At 37.6% G+C, this 12951-nt stretch overlaps 1 protein-coding gene across 1 annotated transcript in view; it reads right to left on the bottom strand.

The window, feature by feature from the left end:
- Positions 1–4300: 4300 nt before the first annotated feature.
- Positions 4301–12951, bottom strand: part of LOC124163484 (prion-like-(Q/N-rich) domain-bearing protein 25) — a 28124-nt gene continuing 19473 nt past the window's right edge. The window contains exons 5-8 of the mRNA XM_046540424.1: positions 9634–9759; positions 8469–8609; positions 6134–6292; positions 4301–4667 (exon numbers count right to left, since the gene is read on the bottom strand). Of these exons, the coding sequence (XP_046396380.1) occupies positions 4579–4667; positions 6134–6292; positions 8469–8609; positions 9634–9759 (515 nt within the window). The 3' untranslated portion in view covers positions 4301–4578. The remainder of the gene's footprint in view (positions 4668–6133; positions 6293–8468; positions 8610–9633; positions 9760–12951) is intronic.

Raw genomic sequence — 12951 nt, 5'->3', positions numbered from 1 at the left:
TAGGTACTCAATGTGGACCTCAAGTCATAATGAACATTTTGGCAAAATCATACATTTTATTTATTTTTTCTCGTCACTACTGTGAGAGGTGTTTTATAGACACATCCTTGTGTTATCCTTAAAAATTTATGAATTTTATTTTGGTTCTATTTAACATAGCACAATTGTTTTTTAATTGAAATAAATAAGTAAAATATGCACAATGACATTTTTATAAAATACTTTTGAAATGCAGATGAATTCTAAGTTTCAAATGGCGAGGAGTTATTCCAAGTGTGTTTATAAAGATGATTTATACCTAGTCATTAGAAAAATCCAGTAGCACATGTATCTCCGGCTCATTTCTTGAGTCATTTTTCTCATTTTCAGAGGATAAGACTGTTTGTGATAATAATGTAGGTCACCGAGTACTTTCATATCTCCAATAAAATTTGTTGTTTTACTGAGTTATAGAGTTTTAATTATTAAGCCAAATAAATTGCGGATCCATGTCACTGCGATTTTTTAAAATCTTATTCTTTTTTCAGCCTATAAAATTGTCGCCGCTTGGCCTCTCCGTGGTCAGCGTCGGATGCTGACCTCAGCCCCACAGGGTCATCGAGGGCAAATTTCGGGTCTTAAAATGATAAATTAAACTCCTGGGCCATTGGCAATGACCTCCGGCTGGCGCCTTCGCAGATTGGGGGGGAGCTGGGCTGGGGGGGAGTCCCCAGAGTCTAGACAGGTCATGGAAAGAAAGAGCTCTGCATAAATCTTTCACTCAATCTCTCCCTTGAGAATTCCTCGCAGGAAATGAGGAAAAAAGAGAGGGTTTTTCGCGATTGCGGCATCTGCTGGACAAAGTCATTATCCACGTGCAGGCTCATATTGAGATATTACTCATTCGAAAATTCCTCGGCAGTATTTTGCTTCACCGCGTTTTCATAAAGTAACTTTCCCGTCTGCTGCTTGCTTGTGCTTCCGGGAAAAAATCTTGCCGATCAAGTTTAGCCCATTTCTGGAATAGCTACAGGCATACTTACCATGACAATCCGAAGATTGGTACTTATACTGTAGCCCTCCATTTAACCTGCCTGAGCCTCTTCTTATCCGTATCCTTCATGCTCAGTCCTATTCATGTACTTGTATATAACACACTCAAATTTTTAACTCTTCGAAGTTAAACTGGGCGTCTCCTAGTGCAACGGACGACGTCAGTGGTTTCCATCATTTTCGAATCGTGGTGGCCACTTGGGTGAATAGAAGTTCATATGTATAAGTGTGGGTGTCGGCGTTTACAAAGAATCAGCCACCATATCACACCAAACGAACTTTCCCTTGATCTATCCCTATGATGGAGCTTTATAATCGCTTGAACCTTGCCATGTCTTTCTGCGAGTCAATCGGCGAAATCTTTGCGGATATTGTGAACATGACTGCCTTAATCCTTGAGAACGGATAGGCCATCCAAGGGCTGGTCAACAATAAGAAATAATAGATTTAAGACATGTGCCATAAGACGGAGGCCGTTAGAAATTGCTCGTCTCCCATGGAGAAGTAAGGCGCAAGAGCAAAATTCAAAGTCAATGCCATAAATGTTGTATACAAGGCGCAGACGGAAACTATTGAGTTCCCACATCATGCGTGGCATTCAACTCTTGCGCTCACATCGCATTATTCACTGAATTTAACTGATATCCCATCTGCAAAGTGTAGCCTTCCACACTCACATTGTACTCATTGTAAGCTCTATAAGACTGTGTTCGTAAATTTTTCCTTTACAGCCACACATAATTGGCATTCACTAATTAATTAGCTGACTTTTTAAAGGCTCGGTGCCAACATAAGATGGCCCGATATCAGTGCTATTTATTGGACAATTTAAATGGCTGATTTTACAAAGAGTAATATTTTTGTGAAGGTGCGATCGACGGCGAACTGAAAAGTGCTTCTAAAGCTCTTACATCAATGAAACGCTTCGATCATAGCTTAACTATTTTATGGTGGGGACGCAAAATTATTCCGTGGCAATGTTGACAATTTTGAGTTTTTCATTCAGTCGGTGGGCATTCTGTGATACTTATAAACGTGGAGGCGCATAGTTTTGAGTCCGAAATGAAAAGCTCGATAACTTATCAACTACACAAAGTCCCAAATAATAAGGTATCGTCCTAGCAGTTTCGTATTAAAGGGGGGGGGGCTATGGGGGACCGCCTCCTCCAAAAATGAGGAAATATTTTTGAATGAAATAAAATAACTTTGTTTTATTCCACACTTTATTTTAAATAGTAAGACCCGGGTTTCAACATCTATAGGAAATATTTTAGCATTTAACCTCCCTACTTCCCGCCATTTAGGGTTAAAGAAATATTTCCTATGCGTCCAACAGTGCGATTTTACTATCGTATTTTTCATAATTTCACTTTTATAATATACCTAATTATAATTTATGAATTTCTCACTTCGGTGGAAACTCCATGTGTATCCGCGGGAAGATTTTATGAGGAGTGTAATTTATGAAACGTAAGATGATCATTTTTTTATTCCAGGGGGAATGAGGTTGAACAGCTATTAATTTATAACGTTCTCATGGGTGAAACTTAGGGATAGATTTAATTCAGTGTACAACAATGAAGTTTGGTGATTAAATTATGATTTAGAGATCCCTTACTACGTTGGGAATTTTGTGTTTTCTAACGAGGGTTGTATGTTAAGTTAAATTCTTTAAGTTTAATTCCACGGAAAGAATGTTTGAATAAATTCTAACACATTACGAGCTAATAAATGAATGAAAGTTTGTTTTTAAATATCATTGAGAGAGTTCTTATGTCCGTAAACATAGGTGGATTTAGGCGGCCAAGGGCACGTGCCCCCCCCCCCTCAGACACTCAAAAATGGACTATATTTTTAATACAAATATTAAAAAAAAAGTATATTTTAATATAAAAGCTATAAACATTTACATATTAATAACTTTTATACTAAAATTAAGAGTATATTTTGTAGATAATTGTTGCTTGCAGTTTTTAATCCGAAAGATGAGATGACAGTTCGCCTGTCAGACCCTGGTGCCCAGAAAAAAATCCTGGATCCGCCCTTGTCAGTAAATATTTGATATTAAGGAGAACACATATTACGTTGGGTCTAGAACTAGCAACCTATGGACTATGACTAAAGAATCACTGGGCTCATAGTCTAACAAAAAAGCAACGGACGGATGGGCAATGACAACTGTTGGCCTGATTTTAAGGTTTTAAATCGTAAGTTGTATCGAATATAGGACAAGTTGGCCACATGTTGGCCAAATTAGCCAAATACTACTACAATATCTACTAAATAACTATTCTTTCTATTCGTCTTCTGTACCGATGTAAAAATACGACATTCAAATCGCGGTGTGATCTTTCGTAGCCTCTCCTAGTAAGTAACCATTTAGTACTATTGAAGGACGCAGTTTTTTACATGTACCTAGCTCGGTCATCTAATATGAAGATAAATTCTTGTTTGTTCTTGCTGGTGCACTAAAAGTTGACATGGTTCAACTGTTTTAAGACGCATACGTCATCAATTAGATAACCTTCGTAATGGATATGTTTGCGTTATAGTTGCAAAGTTTAGTGAACGTTGGAATACAAGTATGTATTGCCCCACCTTCGTGAGGATGGCGTGGGTTTGGTGATGACCCAATTGGATCAAGTACAGCAAGCCGCAAATGGTGAAGCGTCCCGAAATGTACTTCCAGCTCCTAAGATTATTTTGTTGCATTCTTTACCTATTCTTCTTTAAAATCTTGTCCTTCATTTATGCAAGTAACTCACCAAAAGATTACCCATTTTTTCCGTAATAACACTAAATAAAAAACGAATTAGTCTCTTACTTTGAGCTATCTGGGAAGCATGAAACTGTGATTTTCAATGTGGCCCATTGCCTGTTTCTACGCCTCATCGATAGCTGTGATTCTCCACAATGATTGTGATTATTAGATAGCCGTACAAAAGAGCAAGCCATCCGTAATTCCTACCGCAATCGCTACCATTTTATGCTCTTAAATTTCATAATGTATTCTTCCGTTTCTGTACATTGCTTTTACTAGTAAAGAAAATTTATATCTCAATAGTTATATGCATTAAAATTCTTGCCCTATTTGTAAAGAAATCCCTGGCTAGCATTCAGCGTTATGAGAAATATTGTTATTAATATAGTGAAAAAATGTTAGCTGTTTTTTTCCCCATTCATGCAATTTTTTCCCTGTTAGTGTGTCTTGGGGTACAGATGTGATCTTTTAGCCTCTTCATCAAGCACTAAAGAAAAGCTAGGAAGATTAATTATTATTTTCTTATTTCATTTTTCTTACTTCTTTCTTTTACTACAAAGATTACCTTACAAATGCAAAAATGACCTTAATTGCAACAAATCCTCTGAAGATACACCTTTCCACCTTTTAATTCCTGCAATAACAATTTGTTGCTAGTTCAAACCTCTGAATACAAAATTCGGAGATGGATAACCCAATTGTCATTCATTTATTCATTCATTCATTCGCTCATTCTCACACAATCCCATTCGAACTAAACGAGCACAAATCGCGCTGCGCTCGCTTCAAGACAAGAGGAATCTTGCCAGCAGCATGGTCGCCAGTGTCAACAGCAGCGGTTGAAGGCTGTCAGCTCCACCGCCGCTCCCATCATCTGAAATACCCAAAAGTAACTGTGTCAGAAGTGAAGGTGATGTCATTGCAGTCAAAAATGGGTAATTTAGCATAAAATTTAACGGTACTAAGTCACAGTTGCTTTAGATAACTTTGTATCAGTTACGAGGTGAAGTTACAATTTTTAAAAAGTGACTAATTTCAGTTACAAATATTGCTACCCTCACTTATTAGAGAAAACTTTTTAAACGTCACACGAGGTCTACGCACCATAGTTAGATGGAATGTTGTTAAAATATTTAAAATTATTTACTTTTTATTACAAATATCGCTTTTTATTAGTAATCCACATCACTGAATGAAAAGTAGAGAAATATATATCAGCCGTCTCGCGTTTGAGTAGGAGTGGAGTTTGAAAAAAAAGTCCTACTTTGTCTTGCATAGTGGGAGGGCGGAGACGATAATTGGTTAGGCAATCGTCCAACGAGCTAATTGTACGGCTCCCATGATTACACTTCCAGTTTATAATATCCTCTCACCTTTTGAGCTGCGAATTCAGCTCTCATTATTGTAAATTGCCAAATACATCCTCGTTGGAATACACTCCCCCTGGCGCCGGCTTTTCGAACAAGGTAGGATATGCGTCGATAAGTGACGATTATACATTCAGAAAGCAATGGTTAGATTACAATTAGTAGTCACATTTATTTAAATGTAACGATTATAAATAAAATGCTAATGAAATATAACCGTTGCCGGTAACTCGGATACTTTCAGTCAGTTATTCCTCAGCTGTGACATTAGCGGAAAAGAGTCGAGCAAATTCAGATAGAATTCAGGAAAAATAGAGAAAGTCAATGGTAGGTGTGAGGATCACAGAAAAACATCAGCTGCGTCGATCCAAGGAAAAACCGTCCGACGAGTGAGAAGTCTTGATTGAAGAAGCCTATTTAACATAATGTCAAAATGAACTCAAATGACCGATGACATTGCTCCACTAAAAGATGCCTGGTGCTCACAAAAAAATCAGCATAATTAAAACAAATGTTTATTTTTTTATTTACTAGATTATAAGTGACTGCTTAATCATTTTAAAATCTTGAATAATTCTGATAAATATATTTCTTCAAAAATCCAATTAAATGAAAGAAAAATCGCGCTTCTTTGGCATAAATTCTGGAAAGGGTGGACGGGCCAGCTTTAGTATGAGCAAGTCACTAAGCTACGCTCACCAACCTCAAAATCTGAAATCGGTCTGGCTGACTCGGCCCTGGTTGATAAACGGTCAGCTGGGTCGGAATCGATGCGTGAACATCGATTTGAAAACATTCTCAGCTGTTTTTTCAGACATTTTCAGATTGGATTTGATATCGGTTGGTAAATTATTTTTTTAGAGTCACTATTGAAAGTAAAAACTGAAGGAAATATAATCGTTAGGTACGGGTAATTCAGATGCTAATTCGCAGTTACTTAGCATCTCTGACATTGTTCTCCCGTACAACATACCTTTCTGGTCTGGTGAGAGGCACTTCTCTCCGTCCGCACTGGGCACACGACTGTCCCTGCATTGACACTTGCTGTCCACGCAGTCCACGTGGTTTATTCCTTGGTCGTGGAGGAGGAAGCAGTCTCCGTCTATCCCAACCCCACAAGGAGCGCCGATCTCTAGAATGATTCAGAGGCATTCGTAATTATGAACGCGCCATAGATTTATTTTTACTCCAAGCAGGAATCTTCTTTTGGGTGTAAATGTTTAAGTACTATCCCATATATTACTACATAAAGGTCTTTTTCTGAAATCCCGTTAACACTGCGCCTTCAGTAATAAATTAGGTACCATTTTAAGCGTTGAATCACCGGCTTCTGACGAAAAATACTAGGACAAGCTCAAATTTCACTATTTACCCATTAATTTCACTTAAACGTTTCGATTTTTCTGTGTCCATTAAAGAGCTGCAGGTATATCGACTCCACATATTTTTTTTTAATTCTAAACTTCAAAAAGGTAACATAAACAAGCAAAAATATTAGAAATAAAATCTAAGAAGTATTAAGAATGTTAACCGTTCTCTAAAAGAGACATCGTGTAAACTTAAAAGATAGCGCATGTAAAAAAACAGTAACATATTATTCAGTAACAGACGCCATGATTGGTCTCTCTTGCCTGTATTGTATTCATATGTTTTTATATACATATGAAAGAAAACTAGTAAAAAGAAAGTACTGTATGATACACGTTCCTCTCTATCTAAAACCCGATTTCACCGTTTCCTGAACATACTTATTCACAGTGGCGTAACTAGGAATATGCTTTGGGGGGATGGGATGCCCTGTGATGGCGACACCCCCCCCCCCCCCACCAGGCAAAGGGGGGTCCGGGGAAATTTTGGAAAAATGAAATGCCTGGAAACACGTTTTACCTCAGTTTTGCTCCACAAATTTAACTTAAAGCAGATGCAGTTATTACATGTTTATGCTAGACAATATATTTTAATAATTCTTTTACTTCTCTGTGGCTTAGGGGGGTGATCTATCCCTTCTTCCACCACCCCCCCACCCCCACATAGTTACGCCACTGCTTATTCCCTGATACGGTGAAATTAAGAAATTTTCGCACGGGTGGTAGTAGTGTTTAATAGTAATTGATAGTGTTTCCTTACAACTGCCACAGGACTTGTTACTGCCATGGTGTCCCCATCGAAAGAATTTTAAGAAATTTGAAACATGGCTCTTATCCTCACTGCAACGGTTTTTTGAATGTTTGAATGATCCAATGCTGTAATGAAATCACCAACTCATGAAAAGTGGATAACAACTTACGCTTGTACTTATTTTAACCTTTGAGAGAATGGCTGAATGGGCTAGAGTAATTTTTCGTCCCAGCTTGTATTTTTCTTTCATCTATCGAATTCTTTAAATGAATTTTGAGCCCATCCTCGCGACTGCATTATATCATACTCGTGCATTCATGGAATGGTATGCCATTTGAAGGAGGCGACCAACATCTGAGTCCAAATGCACCTTTAGGGAAGGAAGGACGGTTGGAGAGGAATTCGGCATTAAGGAAAGACGTCAAGGGGACCACGTCTTTACGTCCCATCCGACGGACGGAGTGTTGCACATGAAGAACCCTCACTTTAATCTCTACCAGGGATCGGGCAATCGATGAAAAATCTCCACCCCGACCGGGATTTGAACCAGTGCCAACAGGATGGGAAGCCAACGCTCTTGGCAACACAACAACTCGATGCCCTCCGTTAAATATGAATATACATTGGGTCTCAATGGTACTCGATTGATGGATCTAATGCTTTTTATTACAGGTACACTTAAGTATCAAAGTATGCTTCATTTGGCTCTAAAGGTGAAGGAAAGATTAAAGGAAAGGCAGAAACGGTTTGCAAGTGGTTTTTTTTAAGTTAACTCTAACCATCACTAGCAAAATTTTCAATGGACATTTCTAAGGCAGCTTAAATTTTTTAAGAGTAGAATTAACGTTTAAATTAAAATATTAATATTACTAAAGGTTACTCAGGTTTAATATACTGAAATTTACTCTCAAGTTTTTCTATGGGTCACAAATGATTATTCTACGATCAACTAATAAAATTCTTTCAGTGAAAGATTTTCAAAAGTTTATGATTATTATTATAAAATATCAGCTAAGGAGCTTTCCGAAGTCTACCAAAGAGTAATGTATGATAATACTCGAATTCACTTTGAGAAAACTGCAGGTATACATTAATATTATTTAAAGTTCTTTATTACGAGAAATTCTTCGTGAAATTTTCCCAAGGACAGGGGTCAAACTCTACTGCAAACACTCTCTACACATACTTACTTAAATTCTTCATACATATATGATTCTTAAAATGGTAGCTATCTTGGCATATGCATTTCCCATTGACACAAGCAGCTCCAGACGTAAGCGGTTCAGTGCACTGAATGTCTTCTTCACATGGATCCGAAGGATTCACAGCCTCTGAAATCGAGTAGACAAAAGAGATTTCAGTGCAGTTTGAAGGGACAAATTCTCTAAATTGTAGATAATGGAGCCACAGTACATTATTAAATTGTATGTGCTGTGAAATTCTCACTGTTCATAGTATTTTTCTCTTACGAAATTGATATTTTTTCATTAACAATTATCTGATTTTTAAGAGCCATAATGGCGTCAAAATCGATTATTGAGCCATTTGAATCCATTTGTTTTCAAACTGTTTTTCACCAATTACTCAAAAACTACGGTTAATCTAAAAAAGTGTACTCAGCAAACATTAGGCTAAAAAATCACCAAAGGGAAGTGTTATTTTTAAATAACGATTAAAGTGAAACATAGAGCAAGACATGGTAGGTGATTGGCCTAATGACATGAGATATATAAGTTTGTTTAAACCTAAAATCATTTTTTTATCCATTAGTACAGACAGACGAGTACGCATCGATTATTTTTTTATAAATGTAGTTTCCTGTTTCAAAGTGGACCATTGCTAACGATGAGGTGGCTATAGGCTTTTCAAATGACGGATCTTAAAATTATTGATGGTTATGGTTAAAATATTTCATAAAAAATGGAAAGAAATAAGGATGTAGTTATTGATGCCACTGCTAGGAAGTCTCCAGTAGTTAATATGGTGCCTACTTTTAAACTGTGACCTGAATTTACACAGTTTTAATGTGTTTCATACCAGTCACAAATTGGTTCATATATCATTGACTGAAGTATGACAATTGCTTGGGACACTGAATGCATCGCAAAAAATTATGTTTGTTGATAAAGGTCATAACTGTGTAGCAATATAAAATGGTAGCTGAAGGTAGAAATAGAAGTGAAATACGTTGATTTCAAAATGATTTATAGCCCTATGAATTAACATCTTAATCGAGTTATTACATGTTTAATACTACATAATCAAAAAGTTGAAGTCCTTGATTTCACAGGAAATTTCCACTCCTGTTAGTCTTCAACCCGGTGAATGTTTCTTGCCATTGACTTTTCTACTTACTCGGCAAGCACTTGTCTTTCGAACCAGCAGGAACCATTGCGCTCTTGCACACACAGCGGCTGTCAGCACACTCTGTGTTCACTCCTTTCAAGCATTCCTCAAGATTTGAACATCCGTCGCTGAGTTCTGAAAGAAATAAAGCGTTGCTATACTCTTATCACGTCGCAAAATTAGGGCTTTCTCTATGGTAACCATAGCATGTATATTCGTAGTCAAAGTGTCAAACGCCTCAATTGCTATAAACTGTAAAGGCGATTTATTTTAGTATTGCCAACAAAAGGTGTAAATGCTTCTTTCTCATGGCATAGCCCTGGGCGAAGATGACCAGAAGTATTCATTGACTTTTTTAGGAAATTATCTCATCTGTCATGAATTTTTCTATGAAATTCTGTGCTAATAATTGAAAGTGTTGTTGAAATGACACATTGCAATATTTCCACTTATAGATTTATTTTACACTACGCGTTTCGTCGTTACAGCGACATTTTCAAAATTTCGCTGTAACGACGAAACGCGTAGTGTAAAATAAATCTATAAGTGGAAATATTGCAATGTGTCATTTCAACAATATTACGAACTTCCACCACATCGTGCCTAACATCATACAAGATGATTGAAAGTGCTTTATTTAAGAAAGTCTCACAATAAAGTAGCTGAAAAGTAACTTTTAAGCAGAAAATTGCATTTTTCGAGTTTAAACAGTTCAGAAGAAGCCATCTCGGGTGTTCCACGACGCGATTGTTTAAGATCTCGTCGACGACTCAATAGCAAACTTTGCTATTGCCATCAGGTAAAAATTGAATGAGGAGAGATTCAATACCTGATATACTTGCTTTTTGGAATTCTTGATGTTGTATAGTATGTTATCTTGTTTTATATTATTGTTCTTTTGTTTTATTGTAATGTACAAACCTCCCAAGAGAGGGAGTCATAGTCTTGTCGTTCATGTGATCTAAGCAAGAGATGGCTAAATGTATCACAAAAGTGTGTGATGTATTTGTGAAATGATATCAGTAATAAAACTTGGTGGCAGCGGTGGGATGGCTTCGCAAGTTGTAATGTTGGCCGCGTTGAGCACTGCCAGGGATATGGCGGTGAACTGGAAGAAGTTTCGGCGGCAATTTGTTACGTTTGTGGATGCTTATTACGATAAGGCAACAGAAGCCAGGAAGGTAGCCATACTACTAAATTCGGCTGGAGAAGAGGCTCAAGAAGTGTACGAGTCTTTCCAGCTGGCTGCTGGAGACGGCAAAAAAACTAGATATCGTACTACAGAAATTTGGCGAACACTATATTCCGGCCACCAACGTGACTTACCAGAGGTATTTATTTTTCAACAGGCGCCAAGATATGGGTGAATCGTTTGATCATTTTATGTCGGCACTAAAAAATCTGAGTTTACAGTGTGAATTTGGAACACTAACAGATAGATTAGTAAAATATATATTTATTAGTGGGATACAGGACAAAATACTCCAAGAAAAGCTGTTGAGCTTTCCTAATATTGATGCTAAGGGTGCTTTGGCTTTGTGTATATCGCACGTAGTAGTATCTCAACAGATACATAATATTAAGAGTGAAAAGGACATGGACACAGAACTGTTAATTAAGGATGAGCCCAATGTTGATGTACTCAATCGAAACTGGGTTGGTGGAACGCGACAAAAAACACGGCAGAGGCGGCATCCAAAGGAACTGCGGGATACTCATAAGGGTGATGAGAGTAAATGCAAATTTTGTGAGTATGTGCATGAGTATGGCCGTTGTCCGGCATACGGCAAACAGTGCTCTCGGTGTAAGAAAAATAATAATTTTGCTAGAATGTGTAGATCCGCAGGCGGAAGGCAGCAAGTCAACTCTATCAATGGACTACGGACATTCAGGAAAGTGATAGTGATCAAGAGATAAGCGAACTTTCAGTGGTAGTATCTTCAGTGAAGCAACAAATGCAGGAAGGTGGTGATTGGTACACGGCTAGTCTGGAAGTGAACCGGCAACTATTTCAGGTTAAGGTGGACACCGGTGCGCAGTGTGATGTGCTTAGTTTTTGTCAGTACACGGCTTTGGGATTGAATGCCGGTTTATTAAAAAAATGTCGTAATTACTTCGTTTACAAATGACAAACTTCCTGCTATTGGTAAATGTGTTTTGCACTGCAGATTTCAAGGGGTTTTCTATCCAATAGAATTTTATGTGGTGTCTCATAAGTGTGCCAATATTCTTGGGTTAAAATCTTCAGAGGCTTTGGGATTAATTTCACGAATCGAAACAATCTCACCTCCTGAAGGTGAGATTGTTTCGATTCAGACCTGTATCAGGTATCAGACCTCTCACAAGTCCTGAAGGGGTAATTTTGGCTAATTATCAGGAATTGTTCTATGGCCGAGTGGGTTGTCTCCCACAACAGGTGAAAATTGTCATTAACTCTGAGGTGAAACCTGTTGTTTCCCCTGCACGGAAGATACCCTATTCATTAGTGCCCAAAGTTAAAAATGAGCTCGATCGCATGGAGAGAGAAGGTATCATAAAACCAATTGTTGAACCAACTGACTGGGTCAGCTAAATGGTAGTAAATAAAAATAAAGATGGGTCGTGAAGGATATTTCTGGATCCTAGACCATTGAATAAAGCAATTAAGAAGGCTCATTTTCCATTTCCTACGATTGAGGAGGTAGCAACAAGGCTGGCTGGGGCAAAATATTGCTGTAAATTGGATGCTCAATCTGGATTCTGGATGCTTCCTCTAGACGAGGAAAGCTCTAAATCGTGTACATTTCAAACCATCTGGGGAAGGTATTCTTTCCAAAGACTTCCATTCGGTCTGAATTGTGCCCCTGAAATTTTTCACAGGATCATTTGCCAAACTTTTGATAAGATAGATCATGTTGTCTCCTTCCAGGATGATATTTTGATATGGGGAGATACAAAAGAGGAAGTTATGCAGGTTTTAATTAAGGTGCTGGAGGCAGCAAAGGCTAATGGTATTAAATTCAATTGCACAAAGTGTGTTTTCTTGGCTGAAAAGATAACTTTCTTAGGACATACATTTGAATCTCAGGGAATGTCAATTGATAAAGATAAAATAAAAGCAATCACTGCCTTGAAACCTCCCACTAATAAAAAGTCATTTCAAAGAATTTTAGGTATGTTTAATTATGTGTCCAAATTTATACCAAATTTTTCAGTGAGGAGTGCTCCGCTGATGGAATTGTTAAGAAATGATATTTATTTTGTTCGGAGTGAGCATCAGGATAAAGCATTTGGTGATTTGAAGGCTGCATTAACGAGGGCACCACTATTGGGTTTTTATGATCCTAA

This window comes from Ischnura elegans, chromosome 8 (assembly GCF_921293095.1).
Source record: "Ischnura elegans chromosome 8, ioIscEleg1.1, whole genome shotgun sequence".
Taxonomy (NCBI): domain Eukaryota; kingdom Metazoa; phylum Arthropoda; class Insecta; order Odonata; family Coenagrionidae; genus Ischnura; species Ischnura elegans.
Note: the sequence above shows the minus strand (reverse complement) of the source record. Positions and strands in the feature narration are given on the sequence as shown.